Here is a 23,669-nt window from a genome sequence, read left to right on the forward strand (position 1 = left end):
CTGTTTTAAATTTCATCATCAAGTTTATTATGGAAGTCTGGTAACTTACAGGGTCGCCCCTGCGTGGGTAGTGTTTTTGGATCTCAGCCCCTGCGTGGGTAGTGTTTCAGTGTCTCAGCCCCTGCGTGGGCACTGTCTATGTTAAAACAAGGGCTTTTTGTTGAGGTTTTGGGGTATCCAGCGCTCAATGCACGCCTCTGTTGGCTGCAATGTCATAGTGCCATCGCTGGCCTGGAAAACTTGTTTCACTGCATGTAATTTCTCTATGTACATAATATAATTTCCTAGAGTAGTATTATCGATAAAAAAAAAAAAAAAAATTATTTCAATGGATTTTTTTAGTTTTGGATCTCTAAACATCATCAATGCATACCAATCTTAAGTTCTTATTTGACAAAAGAAAGAAATTTCCAAAACCCTTCATAATTTATGTCCCAGAAAATCAGCTATGTAAAAACCAAACCAAATCAAACTAAACTTCCATAACAAAATAAATAAATAAATAAAAATTAATAATACCACTGATAAAACACTTGACAATAACCAACATAAAACATAACAATAAACCAATAAAAAATCTATATAAGAATCTGAGCAAAATGATAAACTGGTTTTGATAAAAATACTCAGTAATAAAGCAATAAATATAGTTTCGAACGTGAAATGCCTGTTGTGCTTCGTTTTGAAAATCAAAATGAAGCCAACCAAATCAAACTAGACTTCCATAACAAAATAAATAAAATTAATAATACAACTGATAAAACACTCGACAATAACCAATATAAAACATAATAATAAACCAATCAAAAAACTAAACAAGAATCTGCGCAAAATGATAAATTGGTTTTGATAAAAATTCAGTAATAAAGCAATAAATATAGTTTCGAACGGCCTGTTGTGCTTCGTTTTGAAAATCAAATTGATGAAAGGAGCAGTGTATGCGATCCAACCCAAGGTTTATAGTGCACAGGATAATATGAATAGTGTGTACAACAATGCTTTCAAGGATTAAGACGAATGGGTGAATAACCTTGACCAAAATTTTCGATGTGATTTCTTCTGAAAAAAATTATCCAATTCTTATACATTATGATGTGGATCACAGAAGCTTGAATTCGAATAACATTAAAACTATGAAGAATGTGGATAAATAATATCAAAACTTTCAAAAATATTAAAATATTGATTTTGAAGAATATTAAAATATTGACTAACTATTATGTTGGAAATGTGAAAAAGAACCAGGCAGCATAGACAAGAAATAGAGTTTAGAATTTGGAATGCCAACTTTGTTTGGAAAATTATATGCTAGTTGAGGTGTATGCAAGTCATAAAAACATAGTAATTTCAAACAAAAAGCATTCTTCTGTATACTGTGTGTACCTTGATCGAACGCATGCACAGCAACAAAGCAACTTTTGCAACATCCTCCCTTGAGCAACATCCTCCCACTGACAGTGCACTTCGTTCTAAACTCCTATTTGCCTCCAGGCATTTGTTTCCTTGTGCAACACCATGCACATTTACATGCTACTGTATTTTATGCTAGCACTACCATTTCATGCAATAATCCACAAGCTGCATACTCCACAATGCTGTATACAGTAATAACTGATGATGTGGCATACAGTGGGACTAAAAGTGTTATTGTCACCCACCTTGGTTTGAATCATGTTTAATACCGCAGGGGATATAGTGTGTGGCCTGTTATGTCGACCCAAATGATTATAATGGCAAATCTCTAGTGATTCCGACAATAGTACGTTCTAATTACCAACTCCCCTTTGTGTAAATAAATAAATTACCCAAAAAAACAATAATAACTCAAGCTGTGATATACAATAATTTAAGAGGGAATAAAAAAATTCCATTGATAACCTTAGCTTCTTGTACGGCCATGCTCCACTTCCCACTAAGCATGACACATGGCCTAAACAAGGCATCACAGTAATTTTATAATCATATTCGGTAAAAGTGAAATAGTAAACAAGTCAAGCAATGATAAATGTAGGAATTCATGTATTCAAATAAGTCAATGTTCAAAATCTCATCCATTGATATAGAGGAGACAACCAGAATATGCCAACATCTTTCCTTCTGGACAATCAAATTAGAGTTTGTACTTGAAAGATGGATTAATCTATCATTGAGTGCTTTGTTTCAATATGACAAAACTCCTAAAATATTGCATAGACAGCTCTCCCAGTCTCGTGGGGAAGCTATAAGACCATAACATCACAATTATCACAAATTGAATCTCTAAAATAATGCCCCTAAAAAAGGAAAATAAAAGAAAGAAAGAAATCATAAACATTAAATAACCTTGAAACATTATTATGAGGTAGCAAATTTAAGTCATGTAAAGGACTCATATAACTAATTAGTATCGGGATCATTGCAAATAACAGGAACAATCAATAGAATCCCTTCCACGGATAGTTGTCATGCTTCACCTTAAATTAAATGGCTCAATTAAGGCATGGAAAGACAACGCTAATTGTCAATATCTTTATCTTTAAGCTCTGCAGATAACCTTGCAGAATTACATCACATTAATTGGTCTTGACAAGGACATTTGTTTTGACAATGGAACGTCATAGATAAGAAACGCATGGGCATTTATTGAGAACGGAAGCCACCTCAAATTAACATGGGGAGGCATCAAATTTCAAACTTGCAGTTTGAAAGACAATAGACTTCCTACAGTAGAGAGCATTTGCATTCATGTCAAACTTTAGATCACAGGCTCAAATGTGTATGGCTTTACTATCCATAGGTTTACACAAACGTAACTAATGGGAATTTATCATTCATCCAAATGTCAGAAAAAAAAAACACTGAAATCTAGAGTTTCCTCAAACGATAAGGCAATCTTTTTTGGGGATTGATGGCCTTTACTTTTCAAGAAAAACAAGATGACTCCTTACAACCTATACGGTAGATTGCCTCCTACCAACAACTCTCAATTTTCAATTCAAATCTGAAGCAAGTTTGTCGAAGTTCTATACTGGCTGATGCTTCACTTTCCATTCAATTGTTCTGGTTCTACCCTTCCCAATTATCATAGTAATTTACTAAAATTACACTTGCTGCTTTGAAATGCTGACCCATCAATCAGCAGTGCTCATCATGTATATGTTTTATTTCCTACTTGGCAGGAAGGCAGTAAGCCTCTTGCTTTAATGAGAACCTTGACGATTTCCAAGGTCAAGGAAATTTAGTGAACAATATCACTAGAAACAGGACCGTCTGGGTATTGCCCAGTTTCACGAATCATGCCTGGCTTGGTGCCAAAATCAGGACAAGTCAAGCCAGCTCAGCAAATACTTGGCAACTCACCAGACTCATCTAACTTTTATGGGCGAATTTTGTATAATTTTTGTTCACCAGGTTTCAGCAAGTTTGGTCAAATCTGAGACATACTTTTCCTTTTGCTTAGCTGAGTTGTCCACTGAATTGAATCTGGCTACTTAGGCTAGAAACATGTTATAGACGCATTACTCCTAACTCATTCCATCATATTACTATCTTCATCAACTTGAACACTACCAACTGAACTGATTTATGGTGCAAAAATCAGCTTCAACCGTATAGAACACAATAAAAATTTACTGGAGTAAATTTAAATATGAACCCTGTAGTTCCTCTGCAAAATTATTGGATCACATTCAACATGCCCAATTTCTTACAGTCATTTTCACATGGAAAAGCTTTTGTTAATAATGCGGTAGGAATCTGATCAAATTTCATTTTCAACAAGGTGATGCATAAATTCTAGGTTTCTTGACTGAGACAGATTAATTATTGATTACACAAAAGAAGCCAGTTAAAGTAAAATATATTTTTTAAACAGGTCACAATCGATACAATATAGAAATTAGATGACCGTTAACATATTCATGAAAATAAGGCAAACCACTAGGTATCGCTGTAACCTTCTTTACCAGGCCAGCAACCATTCAGTCTATGCTTCGCTAGGACACTTCAGAATATGTTGCAACCAAATCAGTTAGAGGTTAGTAACCACTGCCCTGAATGATTTGAACACAATGAAGTATTCATGAATGTGCCACTCCACTGGACATTGCAGCAATCTTACTTGTCAAACCAGCAACCATTGAATCTGTATTGTATGTGACAGCACTCGATTCACTGCTCAAGTCCTCCTTTTTCTCATCCCCAGGTTTCATTGTGGAGTTTCTTCTTTGACAGGAATTGACAACAACTGTGCACTTGGAAGCATTGATGCTAGCACTCTTCACTAGGTTTCGTGGATCTGGAACTGCTCTACTTGGACCATTAGATAGTGAAACTGCAGAATCAATCACAGTTCCTGGTTGTGCAGGAACCCATGTATCAGCAACAATTCATCAAACTAGGAAAGACAGGTGCACATTATATGTAAACATCGTTTCCTTTCAGCTAAAAATGATAAAATCCCTTCATTTAAAGATCACACTTTATAATGCAACATGATGCATTATATACAAGACAGGAAAAGTAAAGTTAAAACTCCAGTCCTCACCCTGATTTCTTGGTGGACTTTGAAGGGTAGCCTTAGTTACAGACGCAGTGATTCTTTCTTGCTGTTTTTCAGAATCCTTGCTGTGCTTTGTAGGATTCTCTCTGAATTCAATGACACGCTCTCTACAAAAATGACAGAAGTTGTTAGACTAACTAAATTGAGCTACATAACAGAAAAAATAAAAGATGTATCTGAGGCGTACCTTGGTAAAGAGGCATGCTGCCTCCCAAGGGGTGTGCTGTTTTCACCTTTACTATAGTGTTCCTCTAGATGAGCAAATTGTCTCTTGAACATATCTACAGCACTGTCATATACAATAGGTACCAAATAATTAAGCAAAATCAATAAAAAAGAATATTGAGATCAATAATCATTTACTAAGATAAGTTTGGGAATTCCAAAATGAAGAACCAAGATGTTCTAAGAGTAATGTCAGTGTTCAGAAGCCTTGACAGTAAAGATAGGTATTTGCGGAAAGATCATATAAATTCGTGAACAGTTAATATGAATCTTCCTTTTCTACACAGAAGAAACCCGCTTAAATAACTCCAATAAATTCCACAAATCTGACGTGTGAAACTGTCTAAAGTGAAAAACAAAATGAATGTCACATAAGGAAAATACAACTTGCCAGATCATGACGTCCTCCGAGGCACCCCAAGCATGAACTTCAAAACTCTTTTGAGAAAATGATGGCACCAGAGAACACCCGAAAAGAAAAAGTTGGGATCCATGGGAGATTGAAGAGTTTTCTAATAAAAGTATAAAGCTATTGTTATGACCCTGTAGCCAATATAAGAGATCACTAGTAAAAGATATAGTAGGGACCGGGAACTGGGCCCACGAATAATGAGTGATAAACTAATATATATAGAAGATTAATATTAAAGTCATTCACACACAATGCAAATAGATATAGTTCTGTGCCAGCAGGTGTCCAGTTCATATCCCCTTGGGTGAGGAACACTAGTTTACGCCAATGGGTTTGCCATCCACGAATGTGCAGAGGCAACTGTTGGGTTCCCCAAAAGGTTTTCTTTGGGGAAAAAGCACAAATGTATATATTATTTGATATTTTAACTTTATGGATCAATCTGGATATATTCACCTATTTATTAGGAAAATATGCAACTACACACCATTATTGTACTTAGGACTCAGGAGCCATCTTCCCCATCTTTATTTGGCATATTAAGTATTTCTTTGGTTGAATTTCTAGTGAATTGATTCATAACAGCTATTGCCACCATGTTTTTATCAATTTGTAACGTGTACTATATAAGTAAAACAAACAACCTCTACCAAAATGGATGATTTGTGTTGTTGTTGATCTTTACCAGCACTTTATAGGAAACATTATATAACCTAAAATCACTTTAAAGAATAACTTACAGGCGTTGATTTTTACAGTGTACATTTTCCTACTAGAATATAACCCATCTAAATGACTGGGATTGAAATTCAATTCCGACTTTCAAGGGAAAACGAGACCAAAGGAAGTATCAGTGTCCAAAAAATAGGAAAATGAAATCATCGAGAAAATAAATAAGAGACATTTTTACAGGACTAAGTTTAGATAGATGTGAGCTGAGTCAGCTCTTTTCTTTCATTGGCTGTAACTCAAATAACTTGACTAGTTGCTTTGCAAATCAACGGCAATATTAGCTAGAGAAACAAAGCCAACTTGGACTGCAGCTCTTTTACATTGCATGTTTTTCTGCATTCAACCACATGCAGCTCTTCTCTACCATGGTGATTTTTTCTGCAGCAGAATAGTTGTTTAGGTTGAAATTCAATACATGTTAATGTTCTATGTTTACAAACAATAAAGTAGGACTAAATTTTATTATAGGGCTTTCAACTTTTTCTACCCACGCTCAGAATGGATTAAGCAACCCACCTTTTTATTATAAATAAACAAAACCCTTTTAGAGAATTGTTTAGAAGATTTTCAAAAGCATTGAATAAAGTCTTTCTCGATGGAAAAACAATTTTCCTTGAAAATTTAGCCCATTAAGGATTGCCAGCCAAGAAGGCAATCATATGTTTCTTCATTTAAAGTCGTTATAAACTTCCAACTCCAAGTACACCATGTGTTTTGTCCATGATCAGAGGTTTAGCAATGAAACAGCTCATCACAGAAAGATGACATTGCCATTTAAAACTCCTCAATCTACCATTTTCTAAACAATACCTATCAGCAATGATTGATGATTTCATCACAGTTTTCCACTTTCCTGAGTTGCACTCGCCAAGAATTGCTTCTTACTGAGGGGCTCAATATTTGAATCTAGAATTTATAAAAATAACAAGTTACCGATTTCAAAGAGAACGATGACATCTTCCTTTGATGGAAAGTGGAAGGAAATATATCCTTCAAATCCCATTAAGCCAGTCATGTGTCTCTTTTCTAATTGTTCAATTTTTTCAATTCTTCAATAGAATGCAATCACACCCAAGAATCACAACTGAAGTGTCAAACATCAGATTTTCCAATTCCATATCTAATATCTTCCCTGTTTGTCTAACACGTCAGCCAAATCATTCTGTCAGCAATGTATACATAATATAGAGCTGTTTCAATGTCAAACTAGGGAAATGAATTCAAAATTCCAAAATTCACTGTGGCTAGGTCTTGTGGCTTAGTCAAACTTAAAATTGGTCGGAATATATCTTTTATCTTTTCCCATGACCCCATCCATTTTTCATTTTTTGTTAGACTGTCCCATTATCGCTGAAACTTAAAATTTCTCCAATAATAGGTGGACCCACAAAATACAAGAAACACACTATGAGATACTCCTTAATATATACTTTTTTAATATATTTGCTCTCTTAATAAAATCTACTGACTTTGCTTTGTTCACACGTCATGATAACTTGAACATGTCCTTTCACCCAAAATCTAACAATCCAAATGAAACACGGTGATTCAAATGTCCTATGATGTAAGCCTTAAGGTAGTTATATCCATGGCTACGTCAGACTGCTATCATTGCAATGATGAGAAGATTTTTGTGGAGGGAGTTTGAGGTAGCCTATTATGAAGCAACTTCATTCAGAACCTATCCAGTAGGCCTCGATGATTCTTCAGGGCTACCTTGGAGAGATGACGACCCAAATCTCTAGCTTGTACAGTGACAACATGGCCCGATTTAGTAGATGGTGACATGCTTTTTCCACAAAAGCTATGGTGGCACAATTTTGTTGATACTTTGTCCAAGGCAAATTCTATGATTCCCTAGCAGAATCAAAACAAAGAACAATTGCAGTTCCATAATTCAATTATTTGATAGCCAAGATTGTGCCCGATCTCTTAACTCCTTGATCTGCAAAGGATTGAGAGAGAGATCAAATAATTGTAGTGGTGGCTCTGCTTCCTCACGAATATCACTATGCTTCTCTTTCTATGATAATAAAAAAATTTTACCGTGATGTTGTATTCTAATAATCTTTCGTAATTATTTTTCCTGATTTCTAGTTTTCTTCCATTAACAGCAAACAGACTTTTTTTTCATAGGAATTTCTAAATTGTAACTGGCCAAGGGCCAATTATGGTTACAAACCTATGGATCAAAGAAACTTTGATATAATCATAAAATCCAAATCCAAATCATACAAGTTCTGATAAAAAGTATGCTCAAAGGCCAAAATCAAACTCAACTCTTATACTAATGTAATGAACAGATGATAACTCACGAAACATCCAACACAAGGACAATAAGTTGAAATCTGTATATAAGAAATAATGTATAAATAATGAACCCAAAGAGAGAAAGGAATACAGTGAGGTGACAATCAGGGGTTTCCTAAGAGTTATTTGGACTCCTTTAGTCTTTGGAAGGAAGGAAATTCAGGTGAAAACCAGACGGATTTCAATGCATTCACATTAGTTTCATCATAGAGAGGCTGCTTAGGATGAAAGAAACTCTAAAGTCTAGAATTTACTAAAACAAAACTGATCAATGGAGCATTTCATATTTTAGCACACTCCATACCATGAAATCAACTGTGCCCCACATGCCACCACATCTATCATGAACTCATCATCATCTAGATCAAGCTACCATCATCTGTGTATGAGCAAGCCGTCTTCTAAGCCAAGCCACCAACCATGATCAAGCATCATTCATGATTCTTCAATCACCCAAAATTCAGGAACCACCATTTCTAATTGAATCCAATTGCCACCACTTGAGCCAAATCTAATTGGCTACCATCGAATATAGTATTTCACTACCACTATGAGTCCAAGACGGTCCTATCATTCTAGCAGTGTCTCTACGGGACAGGTATTATATATTTACCCCACACTTTATTGGTTAGCTCCACCAAACATCCATACCCTCCTATACGTGCATGCCCCTTTCTATGACCCCCCTGCAGGTGATTTTACCATTTCCTAACCTCACTAATGGGTTTATTACTCCTACCCTCAACCCAAAACTCGAGGTCTTTGCCATTGCAATGGAAGATTTACCATAGAAGGCAATGGAGACCAAAACTTCAAGAACAAAGATTATGGTGTTGATCAAGCAAATGGAACATATTGAATTGTTGAACTCCAAATTACAAATTGTGGTCCATTTGTTTACCAACAAAACTTCAGAAATTAAGTTAGTGAATTTAATCGTAAAACAGTAGGTTAATGACACCAAGATACATGAAATTCTTCACTCCGCAAAGGACTCCCTCTATGTAGATATCCTAGATCTTAAGCATAAAGAAGAGAAAATCCGTTTGACATGCTCTTCTTAAACATGAGGCCAAAACACAAGAGGATGTCTTAATTATTGGGTTTAGGTGATTCGGGTAGGAGCAAGGCAACCCCCATGCAGAGGCTGAAGAAGATGTTCAGGCCAAACCCTTAGAGTAATATATCAAATGAGTTCAAAAATTAAATCTAAATGGGAGGAGACTTCAAACACCATCTTCTCACCCTTTGTATCCCATGTAAAGAAAATTTCCTTTCCTTAGGGACACCCTGTGATTACCTGATTAGACCTTAGAAAGTAAATGATTTCATTCTGACTTTTCACTTTTCAACTGTAAGCCCTTTGGGCTAAGCAAAAGCTCTTATCCCTCCCTTACAAGACTTTTCTTGATGTTGACCTTACAAGAGCCCAAATTGCTAAAGCTCAAACAAGCTCAAGAACAGGTTTCTACAGCTTGGAACAAATAGGTTGTTATTAGAGACCTTAGGGCAATTATCAAAGAGTTCACCCCATCACCTAATCAAGGCCGTCCAAATAACAGCCCCATCAAAGTGGGTGTGGGGTATCCATTGGTTGTTGGAAATGTAATGGAATCTTTTGTTCTTCATAGGGCTCAACACTGAACAGAAGATTCAAATCGGCCATTGAATTTTCTATTTTCTATGGAGACCCACATGAGCCCAACTAGGACCACTATAGACTAGCTAAGGTATCATTGTTTATCAGTAAATAGGCAAGATATCTAGAGTTCAGCAGTGTTCGCGGTTCAAGCGGTGTTGCTTACTTGTTTCACTACTCCCTTTAGGCTAAGGGCACCATTGTCACCTCAAAGAAATTCAACAAGATATAGAGTTGTTTCATTGAATCTTTTGTCCAGTGAAGGGAGAAGACAACCCGCTATGAGGGAACTAGATTCTATGGAGGATTTTAGGAGGTGTGAAGCTTCACAAGTTTCAATGATTCGAGTGAAGCCTGAGAAAGGCACAAAGCCCTGTGAGAGCTTAAATTGTTTTGTGTGCCTGTGAGGAGCATATTAAAATGTGAAAGTTTGTTGATTTATTTTGGTTGCACTGTTTTGTTTATGTTCTCATCCTAGCAACTAAAAGAATGGCAAACTTCAACATGCCAAGCCTCAAGGAATCTGACTGATTAAATAGGAAATATAATTTCACTCCTGAAGTGGAGGTCACAAATGTTAATGAAAGAGATTGATCTAAGAGCATAGTCCATTGCACAAGAACTACTCTTACCAATCCTCAAAGAATAAGTACATGGAGTTTGTTAAGGCTAGGAGGATTCTTTTCAACTCCATGAGTGTTTCCACCAAGATGCTTTTGAAGAACAAGCTTTCCCAAAAACATGAGCAATTCATACATTGTAACAAGTTACCTCATAAAGATCACTACGCTTAGAAATAAATTCTTTGCCAATGGTATGAAGATAGAAGATGAGGTATCAGTGCCCATAGCACTAAAGGGTTTTTTCTCATGTTTGGCAAGTCATTGTCCGAGGTGTTTGTACTTGAGAAAAAATCCCAATTTATGAGAAGATTTGGGATTCTTTGTCCAAGAAGAAACAAGGCAGGAAAGAGTTTTAAACTAAAGAGGTTAAAAAAAGAGGATACATGTATAGGCCAAGGAGGAGGAGACCAGTGTTGCACTAATCGCCAAAAAATCGCAATAAAATCATTTTATCGCGATTTTTTCAAAAAAAAAAAAGATAAAATTGGGCGATAAAATAGAGTTTTTTTTAGCCGATTTTTAGAAAAAATCGTGGAAAAAAAAATATATATATATATATATATATATATATTATGAGGAGGAGGAGGAGACCCAAGCTACCCCTGTCACCAGTAGAGGACGTGATCTACCTTTTTTAGCTCCTAGTTCTTCAGCTTCTAGAGCACAACAGAGTCTACTGCCAATTCCACCGACATCTACATCTAGAGGGGCAAAGGAAATCAGTAGTATTAGACTTTAGTTATTTGGTTCATTTCATTGTAAATGACATTATGACTCATGATATGAGATACATTATTATAATTTTTGTTGATATTTTGAGGCTGAGTTGGGAGTCATGAGTCAGGACTTACTATTCAGGACATGATTCACTATTATGTGTGATGTGGCACTAGAAATGATATTAAACATCTTATATATTAGTTCTTTTATCATATTTATGTGTCAATGTATTTATTTTATGTTGTAGATGCTTGAGATATTAAAAAAATTGCCAAAAAATGAATATTTTTGTATGTTACGATTTTTTCCCGATTTTTACCGATTTTTTCCTGATTTTTACGAATTTTTCCGATATTTTCCCTGTGCTGATAACATCCCGATAACGATTAGTGCAACATTGGAGGAGACATCCTCTTTTGACTCCCATGGAAGGAATCAGAATCATGTAACTTGTTACAAGTTTAAAAGAATGCACACTACATTAATCAATGCTCGAGCAAAGGAACAGGGAAGGACAAGCAGCAACAGAAGCAGTTTACAAGGAGTGCAAATACCTCTAGGGTGGAATAAGTTAGCATCCAAGCTTGCAACCACCTTTTCTATGGTTTTAAATTTTTCTACCAATATCGCTTCTGGTGTCAGTTGGTATGTGTGGACAGTGGAGTGTCTTGACAAATGTCATTTAACAAGAAAGCATTCAGCAAGCTTCAAAAAAAATGATTAGCTGTCCAAGTGGAGTTGAGTGATGATGCTACCTACCCAATGATTGGAACCAGCACCATATCCTTCAAGATGCTTCCTAGCGATATTTTTGAGTTGCAAGATGTTCTTTTTGTGCCCAATTTACTGGGAATCTCTTGTGCCTCTTAGTGAGTGCAAATCTGAGATGTGAAGTCAAATTTGATGATAAAAAGTGCATCATTAGAGGTTTTGACCAAGAACCTACTCATTTTTGTTCAAAAGAGTGCAAGAAGGAAGCCTTTATACACTTCGCGTTGAGTTGGAAAAGCATGGAGCTTTGATGCATGATAGCAGCAAGTTGTGTGAGAGTTTGCACAAACACTTTGGTCACTTATACTACAGAACTTTTCCCCACTAGAAAAATATGATGCAAGAATTGTCGGATTTAAAGATGCAGCAGATCAATCTGTGCAAAGGTGTACACTCCAACACTGCTTTTCCTTCTACCAGATGGAGGTCAAGAGAGATTCTCACTCAAGTTAACACACTTTGGTGTTTGTGACCCTATATATTCCTCAAGTTAATAGACTTTGGTTTGTAGCATGTATTTTCTTTGAATGGTAATCTTTACAGTGTTTCCTTCATTGAAGATCCCTCCTAGAAAACATAGATTTATTTTATAAGATCTAAAAATGAAGTGCTCAGTAAATTCAAAAAATCTAGTCTTGTTTGAAAATCAAACAAGAAAGAGGATCAAGGTGCTTCAATTAGATAATGGAGGAGTACGCCTTAAAATATTTTGATGCTTATTGTAGGGAAGCAAGAATTTAAAAGAAGCTAACAGTGTCATACAACCTATTAGCACCCGAAAATTCCTTCTTTCAAAACTAGACAGAGTCTTGAACGTTCCTAAGAATAGAACTAGTCTCACCTCACTCTAATCATTTCTCTCTTTAGGTTGGTGCTTTGCCAACCACAGGTGGATTCCCTAAGTGATCTAAAGTTTGCAATATGGTTCCTAGAGAGTTAGATTGACCTCAAATCTACAAAGTATGTCGTTGTCCTAAACTAGTTAAATCAGAAATCAATGAGTACAAGTTAGGGGGAGCAAACAAATAAGCCTAATCAATTATTCTAAATGATAAAAACACCAAGTATGCTCATTAATAGGTAACATCTTCTGCTGTTCCACTCTAGAACAGTACAAATTAGCAAACAAATGCACCACAAAAGGAAAACTCTAAAAACATGTGAGCTTTCAATGATGTATGCAAGTACAAACTCAAACCTATGAAATTTTACTATATGCTCCTTCTATTTCTGCATAAAATAATGAAGATATTCAAGCTAATCACATTGATTTTTATTATGAACTCAATATTCAATTATGCATGATACCAGGGTGAATGCAAATTTATAGAGAAAAAAAAAATGCCTATAGTTTATTACTAAATATATTAGAAAGAACAGATCAGCAAGCCAGACTTACTGATTTTACTGGGAAGACACACAAATAATGCAAGTTTTTGACTAATAATGATCATTCAATGAGTGCAAATTAACAAATGCTACATTTTCTGCAACAAAAAGTTGCAGATCAGCGAGATTAACTAGCCCAAAGAGCCAAGAAAATGCCTATAAACAACCTCTTACAGTTGCATCCAAGTATTACTTTGCAATTCAACTATTCTAGCTTGTTTTTGGAAGATATTTGTTGATTTGCCTTAGTTTAGCGCCTGAAATCAATGAAATTTTAGATTGACCAATGCTTTGTCCTTGTAGTGGAACTATGAATGAATAATTGCCAGAATACTACAAGGACAAACAAAATTCTCCACTTGAACACAAAATATGTCATCAAAAAGAATCTGACATAATATTCATTGCCAAGAATTGTGAAAAGTACAAAGGAACACATCCACACTCTCAAGGATATTGGGGATGCCAAGAATCCTGAACTTTTCCACATCCAGTGAATTACAATCATAGTATTGAATGTGAAGTCCTCCAACCAATACATGAGCACAAGTGTTTGCTCTTAATCACAAGATTTCAAGGTCAAATAGAATGGTAGCAGGGAGGTGAAAGGAAATAAAACGTGGAAGATTTCCTAGAACGAGGGATCTCTGAATAGTATAAGACCAAGAATTGAAGGAGAGCCAAATCTAGAACATCACTGGAAATATAACAAGTCTTCCACCAAGAAGTGGGTGTTCCTCGTTTAGCCCCATTGATAGATCATGCAAGGGCAAAAATCGACCAAGTAGGATACCTTCATCCTAGACAAGGATCAACCAATAAGAATAGAACAAGCTACTTCATCCAAACCAGCACAAACAAGACATCCTTCTTCTAAATATGAGAAAAACTCAAATAGAACATCATTCTCTCCTGAAAAGAGCACAAGTAAAGCCCTCCCCTTGTGATGAACGCATGTGATATGAAGTAAACAAGACCCGTCTCTCTTTATGGCTACACTTCCCAAGTCTAAATAGAGAGTTACTTGATATACAAGTCACCCAAAATAGAACCTAGCTAGTAGTAGAAAGGAAGTTGGAAATGTGCACTTGTCCCCTTGTCCCCAATTTTGATAGAATATATTCATGAGACCTAGAATGAAGCTAAGCACATTGGGGTACACCAATGTAAAAAACTAGCAAAAAGACTATCTCACCAACATATCCATGTTTGTGTGTCGAGACTCGAATGACAACATCTAAAGGGCTCTCAGCACCCACAATATCCTGAATTCATTGAAGGGAGGTGATAACCCAGTAGCCCTAAGATTGGCCCCAGGGGTCTCCTACAAAGCTCTACATCTAAAGGTGGAAGTCTCTCACGTGAAGAATGCTCTGCATCTCTAATCTAGATAGTGCAAGAAAGTGCATAGGGAGCCTCCAAAATATTTATACAAACAATCATATCTTACTCAAATCTCATAATAAACAAATCATTGGAAAATGAATTACTCATTCTCCACCTCCGAGACAACAAATCTTCTATCCAGGGGGAATATAGTGGTCTATCTCAACATGCAATTAGTGAGAGCCAAACGAAACCCTCAACTAGCCAACAAGGATCAGCAAGTTGTGTGACCAATGGCCTTGGAGGTAGTCAAATCTAATGATGGTGTCATCAACAATCCAAGAAAATGCTCAACATAGAAGGGCATTTTGGGGCCAAGATGTTGTGGGGGTTAGGTCCAAGTAACCTAGATGTACTATTAATTAATATAATCTTTGAAAGCTCTGTTGATCACAATCTCAAGCTCTATTCTTTTCAACACAATTTCAAACAGCAAGCCAAAAGAATAAATAGTATGCATGTGTACTTCAATACCACAATTTAAAGCCCTTAGGACACAGTTTTCTAAGCATGTAACAGATACAAAATGTATTATTATAACAAATTCTGACAGCAGCAAATTTGCTTCTTTATCTTCAGGATGTGTTAAATCAGTTAACTAATTCAGCTATTTGGTATGTCAAATCAGCGTGAACAGCAACCTTGGAGGAGTGGCATCCAGGGAGTACCTAAATGAAGGGATTTAATCAATAGACATGTGAATAAAGTTATAAACTAAATAAGCAAACTTGTCTCAATATCCCAACTTCACAATGCCCAACAAGACCTACAGAAGCAATCCTCTCAGAAGAACATATTTCTAGATATGGGTATCATGTAGAAATTTCTGAAAGCGGGTTGATAATGCAAATTCAGAAATTTCACCCTCAATTCTCAAGGTTTCCTATATAAAATTCCTACGAGCTTTCGGCCTTAAAGCTAATCTCAAACATTACATTACAGGAGTAATCTTTCACTTCTATTTAACACAATTTCACACAGCAACCCAACAAAATAAATATCATACACATGTACTTCAATACCACAATCTACAGCACTTAGGGCACAGCTTTCTGGGTATATAATATATCCAAAATGTTTTATTATAACAAATTCTAACAGCAACAAATTTGCTTCTTTATCTTCAAGGTATGTGTTAAATCACTTAACTAATTCATCTATATTATATATTATGTCAAATTAGCATGAACAGCAAATGTTGAAATCTAATTAGTCGAGAAGATAACATAAGTTGAAAATAAAATCTACAAGTACACAATATTTGGACAGTTGAAACACTTCATTTATATATATGAGAAGTAGTTCATGTACATACCAACAGCTTATCACAACTGAGTACATAGAAAAACCCTAGCCACCAACTCTCAGATAGGAATCAATCCTAACCAAACCTGGCCACTCCATAAAATCCTTCGAACCTGTTACCACACACAGGCCTGGCAAGGTCCAGTCAAGGTGCCAGACAGTAAATACACAGAAGATGCACTCACTGTCACCTCAGCATACTCTCCTCTCACTTTTGGCCACCTAATGCCATGAGGGGTATCCCAAACTATAAATATTAAATACTTCACCAATGATCTTAGAATGACCCTTAGCACACACTTTTCTGGGCAGATATAAAGTGTCTTATTAGTTATTACAGCATATTATAACCGCAGCAAATCTGCTCTCTTATCTTCAATATATGTGTTAAATCACCAAACCAGTTTTGATATATGTTATGTCAAATCCGTATGAACAACAAGTGTTGGAATCTACTTAATCAAGAAAATAGCATAAACCGAAAATCAAATCTACAACTACACAATATTTCAACAGCTGAAACAATTCATTATATGTGTGTGTGTCTGTTGCATTGGTCTTGGGGACGGGGAACGGCAGCGACATTTGTAGTTGTTTCAAGCTTCTAAGCATAACAAGCTATACTTTATAGTATTATGCACAACCCTAGCACTGGGCAATTATGAAAAATCTCGAGCAATTTAAAAAAGTGTTGACTGTAATTCCATTATTGGCTACTAGACATGAGCCTTAGCTTTACGAAACTTGACTGTAACTACTTTCAATTTGTAATAAGGTCTATTATGGATCTATTAGACAGAGAACTGTCTTTATGGCAGTTTTTCTGTCCTCATATTTCTTGTTATTGATGACTATGTTAAATATAAAATCCATTCTCTTCTCAATAGGTTTTGCAAACTTTTACAGCTTTGTTGAAAACCATCATAAAATACTTTTGTTCTGTAAAGAGATTAAATTCATATTTCAGATCAAGAAGGGGATTGAGTAGGAATTTGTACCCAATCCAAGGAACTACTATTTAATTGTTTACACAAAGCTTGAGGTTGGGATGGTGGAAGCATTGAACTCTAAGTTACCGAAAACGCTGCCCCCAACTCCCAGAAACGTCATTCGAAGTTTCAGATACGGAAACACATACGAAACGGCTTGGAAACAGCATGGAAAAGTTTCCACCACGTTTCACTTTTTTGGAAATGGCCAGCCTGAGATCGGAAAATTTTCCACCACGTTTCACTTTTTTGGAAACGTCCGGCCTGAGATCGGAAACGTTTCAAAGGAGTTTCAAGAAAATTTGGATACGTTTGCAGAAAATTTGGATACGTTTCCTAGTTACCAGGTTTCCAGGTTTCCAATGTTCTAGGCACTTTATTGCAAGAATATATTCCAGGTTTGTTTGTCCAGAGCATGTAAATGCAGCTGAATTCTTTGCATACCTTATATCCACTGATTACAGCTCATCTGAAAGTGAACATTTATCTTGAAAAAGGATTCATGACATGATAGAGGTATTTGCCAACAAGTTTTCAACAATCTCATATCTAAAGGATGGAAACCTAGAATTTGGAATCAAAACTCATAAGGTATCTATGAAATCAAGAAGGAAAGTTGTTAACCACAAAGTTGGTTGGTGGAAGCAGTTTCTTTGCATTAGGTTAAATTTCTCAGCACTTCTTTACTAGTATCATACTTCACAATATTTAATTGCTTAAATTGTGGCATCTTGATTCTTGGTCATATGATCTTAGGCTGTGAATAAATAAATCCAGCTTACTTCTTTCTATGAATTTCAGAGCATCTTCTGTTGTAGCTATTGGAATACAATCCAATTTATAACGTGTAGATGTTGCTATTTACAACGATTAAATTTACATTATATTCAGTGATACTAAACAATATTTCTATGTCATGACTCCTTTAGAGTCTAGACCGAGATATTGTGCAACATACTATTTACGAAGTCAAATTCACTATGTTGCCTCTGTGTTAGTGTTGTCAAATTCATTAGAAAAATATATAATTTCGTGAAGTATGATGCGACTCTGAAAACAATCTCATATTCCTTTAAACTGTGAGTGGATATTGAAAACACCAAGCCAACAACTCCTAGTTAGGAATCATTCCTAAACAAAGTTAGTTACTCCACCAAAGATCCTCTCTTGCACCTACGCTTGCATCACATACATGTACAAGGAGTCTCCTCTCTCCCCTCCACAATAACCACATCAAGTAGCACTAGGGTTTTTGAATGACACAAAACCCTAGTCTTATCTCTCACAAGAGCTACTAGATAAAATACTTCTCTTGCCTTTGTAAGGGTTATTACAAAACCTATCTTCTTTGTCTCCTTTTAGTACAACCCTAACCCTAGATTTTCTTTTGAACTTCCTCAAAAAACCTAGCAGAGAAGACGAGAACAACTATACATGAAAAAAAGTACAAGAGATAAGGGGAGAGAGAGAAGTGTTCTACACTCCTCACATCCCTAATACAAGTGTGTGATGATTAATTTCACAAAAAGACTCTCCTTCCTCCATTTCTATAAAAGTTAAGGGAGACCAACAATACAAAGTGGACCCAATCCTCTATAAGCAACCTAGATAAAAGAACATAGCCCTATTCTCCAACTCTTAAAGAACATGTAAAGCTCTCCAACTCTTGGTGACATATGTCAAGCTACAAGGCATGCACATCTAACAAGCAAAAAATCCAAGGCTGAATATTCCATGCCATTCTACTCCACCTCCACAAGCCTCTAAACCTTGAACACTCCTCCCAAGACATGTGCTCCTCCAAATCCACCCCACCTACATGACCCTTCCTCCACCGAAACGTCCTCAAGTCAAGTACAAGCTTCCATGCAGGCAACCAATTGTGCCCCTGCCATCTAGGGCTCAATGTTGTCCCTTCCGATGCCTAATTGCCTCCTCCAAAGCAAGTTGTCCTCCTAAGCAAGTAACCAACCTCCATCTAACCATCATGAAGAATGTCATCAAGCTATCTAAGTCTCCAACACTCCAAGGAACAGTGTCATTGTCCACACAAGCATCAAGAAAAGGCATAGCAATCCCAAAGTAGGCTACCTCCATAGTGTATGTCTTCTAAAAGTAAGCTATCTCCAATTGTATGTCTATCAATGAACAACCAAGGTTTAGTCATACAACATGAACCCCACATCACATGAAGAACCATCGCCCATGGTGTAAACTCTTTTGGAGTAACCCCAAAAGTTAACACATCAATCACTCAAGGCCCTGAGTCTATGCAAATGCAACATAAACATGAAAGTACTCTTAAGTCAAAAAGGATAGGGAATAAACTCAACTTGCACAATACAATGAGTAACTATTTGTTTTCACTAAGCCATACGTTGAAGCATGTTAGTCTAAACCCTCTCACTATGTGTCCAATCCACAAATCCTAAAACAGGGCCCCAAACTTGGGACCTATTTAGATAAATTAATTAGGTAAGATAAATTTATTAACGTCCAACAAATAGCAACAAGATTAGGTCAATTGGAATCAAAAGTACACCCAAAATAAACACAAGAGAGGACATTATCTTACATAAACCCATTCACAATTATAAAGGATGGTGGGGATGCCTCTTCTCCCTCCTCCACCTCTACTTCTACTTATTCCATCTTTAAGTTGAGCTCAAGGTTTGCACTTTTGTCTTACCTAGAACGACCTCTTGTCTTTTATTTATTGACATTTGTATCTATAGGAAGTATACCCATTGGAGTTTTTATAGGACTATATACCCACCACTATTCATTGACAAAGTATTGCCAACCAGATCCACTTGAGCACCAAAACTTCCATCATGAGTTTCTTCTCCTTGATGCCAAGTCATTTCACCCCAAGTGCATGTATAAAATGCCTTCAATGGAAGATAAAGACCACAAGCAGGAGACTAGGAAAAGAGATTGGCAATGTCACATGTTGGTATCAAAGATCAACGCAGAAGTGGAGGAACTAGTTTCTCATCATCCACCACTTGGACCACTCCAATACAAGATCAAATAATATCCATAGAGAATGTTCAAGGATGAGAAGGCTACGAGGTAAGGTGCCTCCTCTAGAAACTCCCATAACATCCAGGCCAAGATAATTGTAAAAGTAGAAAGGGAGTTGGTAATGCATGCTTATTTCCCTATCCTAGGATGTGAGTAAATGGAACTAGATGGCCTTCAATTTTGAATAGAAATAGATAAATGACCCTTAGAATTAAGGTGAGGACACCAGGGTACTTTGATGTAGCACGATCAAAAGAACATTGTCTCACTAACCTCTCTATGTATCAAACGACAACATCAAAAGGGCTCTTAGTAACCCCAACCAGTGTGGAAAAAGTCCCGATAAAATCGGGATTTATTCCCCAAAACGCGATTTTTTCAAGAAAAGGATTAAATCGGCCGATTTTTTGCCGACTTTTTAAGAAACGAAAAAATCGGGATTAAATCGAAAAAGTCGGGATTAAATCGGGACTTTTTCCAAAAAATCGTGGTAGTTTCTTTAATGATTTTTTTTTCTTTGAAAAAATCGGGATTTTATTGAAAAAATCGGGATTTTATTGAAAAAGTCGGGATTTTATTGAAAAAGTCGGGATTTTATTGAAAAAGTCCGGATTTTTTTAAAAATGAATATTTTTGTATTTTTTTAATTTTGCCGACTTTTTCGAAAAACTCCCGACTTTGCCGAGTTTTTCAACTTTTGGACCCTTGCCGAATTAATCCCGACTTCGACTTTTTCCACATTGACCCCAACACCCCAAATGCATTTAAAGTGGGTGATCAACCCTCTCACTAGAAGGAGTATGGTAATCTATCTTAGCATGCAACTAACAAGAGAACCCTCAACTAGACAAAAGGGATCCTTGTGTTGCGTGAAAAATGGTGTTAGAGGTAGTCAATTCATATGATGGTGGCATCAACAATCCATAGAAAATGGCAGCGTAAACCATTTTGAGGACAAGAGATTGTAGGGAAAAGGACCAAGTATCCTAATGTAATATCAATCAATATAATCTCTAAAGACTATCAATCACAACCTTCGAGACAAGAAGACGAGGAGTGTTGTCAAAAGAGTACCTAAATGGGAAGCGATCAATAGATATGTCAAACTTGTCTTACATCATCAACAATCCCTAAAGAGACCTACATGATACACCTCTTATATAAAGCAAGAAGAAGAAAATGAGAGAAATAAAATGAGGTACTGCCCTAAAATAAGATCCAAACAAAGTTCTAATAGCTAAAAACAGATTTGGTAGAAAAAGACAGAATAAGGGATACAAAGAGAGAGCAAATCAAGGTCCACTAGTAATCGCCCTCCTAACATATGAGGCTGAATGGAGGAAGCTTAAAATAAAACATTGTCTAGACTCTAGAAAAGGAAAAAGAAGATAACCTGAACTGTGCAGTGTGCTGCTGTCTGAACAATCTCACCTGCCATTAAGGCCTGGGCAGCCTCTCCTCGCTGCTATTGTAGCGTTAGGAATGACCATGTCACTATTGGCACCAAGAAGTGGGGATAATCTCCTAGTATTTGCACTGACCAAGAGTTGGGAGCCATACTACTAATGATCTGTCTCTTGGCACCCCTAGTAGACAGGAGCACAGGAAGGAACAGATCCTCCAAAACAGGATGCTGGTCTATGGGGTGGTCACAGAATATGAGACTAGACTGTGAGGGCCTCCTACATGTAAAGAGATAATCAAAGTTGGTCATGGTATCTGAAGTGGCCCTGACTCCTGAAAGAGACAGTGAAACAGCTGTGGATCTCATGGCATAGGCAGATAAAAGGAAATGCTACGCAGTCTCAACTGCCTAAAGATGGCACAATTAGCAACTCCTGTCTGACCCACTCAGAAATAGCCCAAGGGGAATGTGGAAAGCATGCATCCAGTGATGGCAAATGTACGAAGGTTGGGCAACAACTCCACCCCTCAACTCAATGAAATGCTCTACATAAAGGGGCATCCTTGGCATAACCCAATAAAAATTTCTGTTACATATGGTTCTCCCATCATACAACTATCATACAAGGACTGGCACCAGTAAGTTAAATGTATAATTTTCTGCAAATCTGCAGAAAAAATAACCTATACCTTGAATCTCCCTCAAAGGTAGGCAAACCCCAAACCAGAAAATATATGTTCAATGGAATTTCTGGCACTGTTGCAGCAGTATATTACTGTCTGCTTTGTCATTATTATATTTTTTGTGATTTTTTTATGCACTTAGATTTCAAAGGCCTTAAGTATTGCCTTGAGATGTAAATCACAAATTGGACAGTACCGTTGACAATAGAATTTTCAAATGCCTTTGAACTGAAATAAGTTTTTGTAACAATGCCTTGTTTATCTAGATTTTACTGCATTAAAGATCTATTCATGGCAAATAGATATATCTACTTTCAAGATAGACTTCCGAAATCTACAGAATTATTTTCTCTGTCAAAATAAACTGACAGTTAATAATACTCCAACTTCCAAGTTGTTCTAAAGAGAAGTTCAAAGCAAGGGAAAGTAGCAGAATGAATAAATTCAGCGATTTCAAGTTTCAACACTAACCATTATTAGTATCAGTGCTGAGTAGAGAAAGCTTTCAGAAAGTTTATGTAATGTTTTCCTGCGAAAATAAACAGTCAACATAGATATTGTTCCCAGATTCATTTAGGGCCTTTCTGTGTCTGTTTCAAGTTAATTCCTAAAAATCTTGCTATTATAGTTTACTTTTTCCATCGTCACCAAGAAATGTAATTTATATCATCTTCTATAATGCGAACTCCAGTATTTTACTATTTTTATATATTTGGTTAAGTTTACTCAGTGCACATAACTTCACAAGTAACTAAGAAATAAGGGTCAAAATCATTAAAATGAACAATGAAATCAAGATATCCATGAGCTAACCTTGGATACATAAAGGTGGCATTGTTGCCACCACATAGATACTCCTGTAGCATCTGAGGATGATACTCTAAAATCTGTCCAAGATATGGAAAACAGAAAAAGCAAAGTGATAGTCAGCATAAAGTTTTAGATTTCTCCCAAGTAAATCAAGAGAATAAGACTTTTAAGCAACAGTGACATTTTAATTATAAGCAACAATAGCATTTCAATTGTCTATTTACCTCTCGATATATAAGCTCTCTCACATCGTCCTTTGTTAATCTTCTCCTTTCAAACTCAAACTCCAGTTTTGAAATAGGCTGTGTTGAAGGTTCACGCTCAACTTTTGCCAAACCATTGAAATATGGATCAGCTAATGCCTGAAAATTTGCACAGCAAAGATAACTAAGTTGCAAACCACTTCCCTAAGCTAACATTATAATTGAAGATCAAACAGGAGACAACTCCTATAATAGAAGCAGCATTCAATATTGTCTTAGAACTTCATCTTTTCTCACCTCCTCTGCTGTAGGTCGGTCTTTTGGATCAAATGCAAGCATACGCTCAAGCAGACGAAGGGCAAGTGGATCTACATTTGGGAACTTCTGTGAGAAGGGTGTTGGCTGTTTTTTCCGCATGTTACTTAAGTATCTTCTGGCCTTCTCATTGCGGATCTGAAATTTTCATAAAGATAAACTATTCAAGAAGAGTTATAAAGGAA

The 23,669-nt window shown here is 36.3% G+C and overlaps 1 protein-coding gene across 1 annotated transcript in view; it reads right to left on the reverse strand.

Moving 5' to 3' along the window:
• Positions 1-3,764: 3,764 nt before the first annotated feature.
• LOC149254260 (mitogen-activated protein kinase 9-like) overlaps positions 3,765-23,669 on the reverse strand; it is a 44,790-nt gene continuing 24,885 nt past the window's right edge. Inside the window, exons 6-11 of the mRNA XM_089460104.1 lie at positions 23,467-23,622; positions 23,191-23,328; positions 22,970-23,043; positions 4,728-4,829; positions 4,526-4,647; positions 3,765-4,333 (exon numbers count right to left, since the gene is read on the reverse strand). Of these exons, the coding sequence (XP_089316230.1) occupies positions 4,059-4,333; positions 4,526-4,647; positions 4,728-4,829; positions 22,970-23,043; positions 23,191-23,328; positions 23,467-23,622 (867 nt within the window). The 3' untranslated portion in view covers positions 3,765-4,058. The remainder of the gene's footprint in view (positions 4,334-4,525; positions 4,648-4,727; positions 4,830-22,969; positions 23,044-23,190; positions 23,329-23,466; positions 23,623-23,669) is intronic.

The sequence above is a fragment of the Pinus tabuliformis genome, chromosome 7 (genome assembly GCF_031772625.1).
Source record: "Pinus tabuliformis cultivar Carrire ecotype Pingquan chromosome 7, CPIR1, whole genome shotgun sequence".
In the NCBI taxonomy this organism is placed as follows: domain Eukaryota; kingdom Viridiplantae; phylum Streptophyta; class Pinopsida; order Pinales; family Pinaceae; genus Pinus; species Pinus tabuliformis.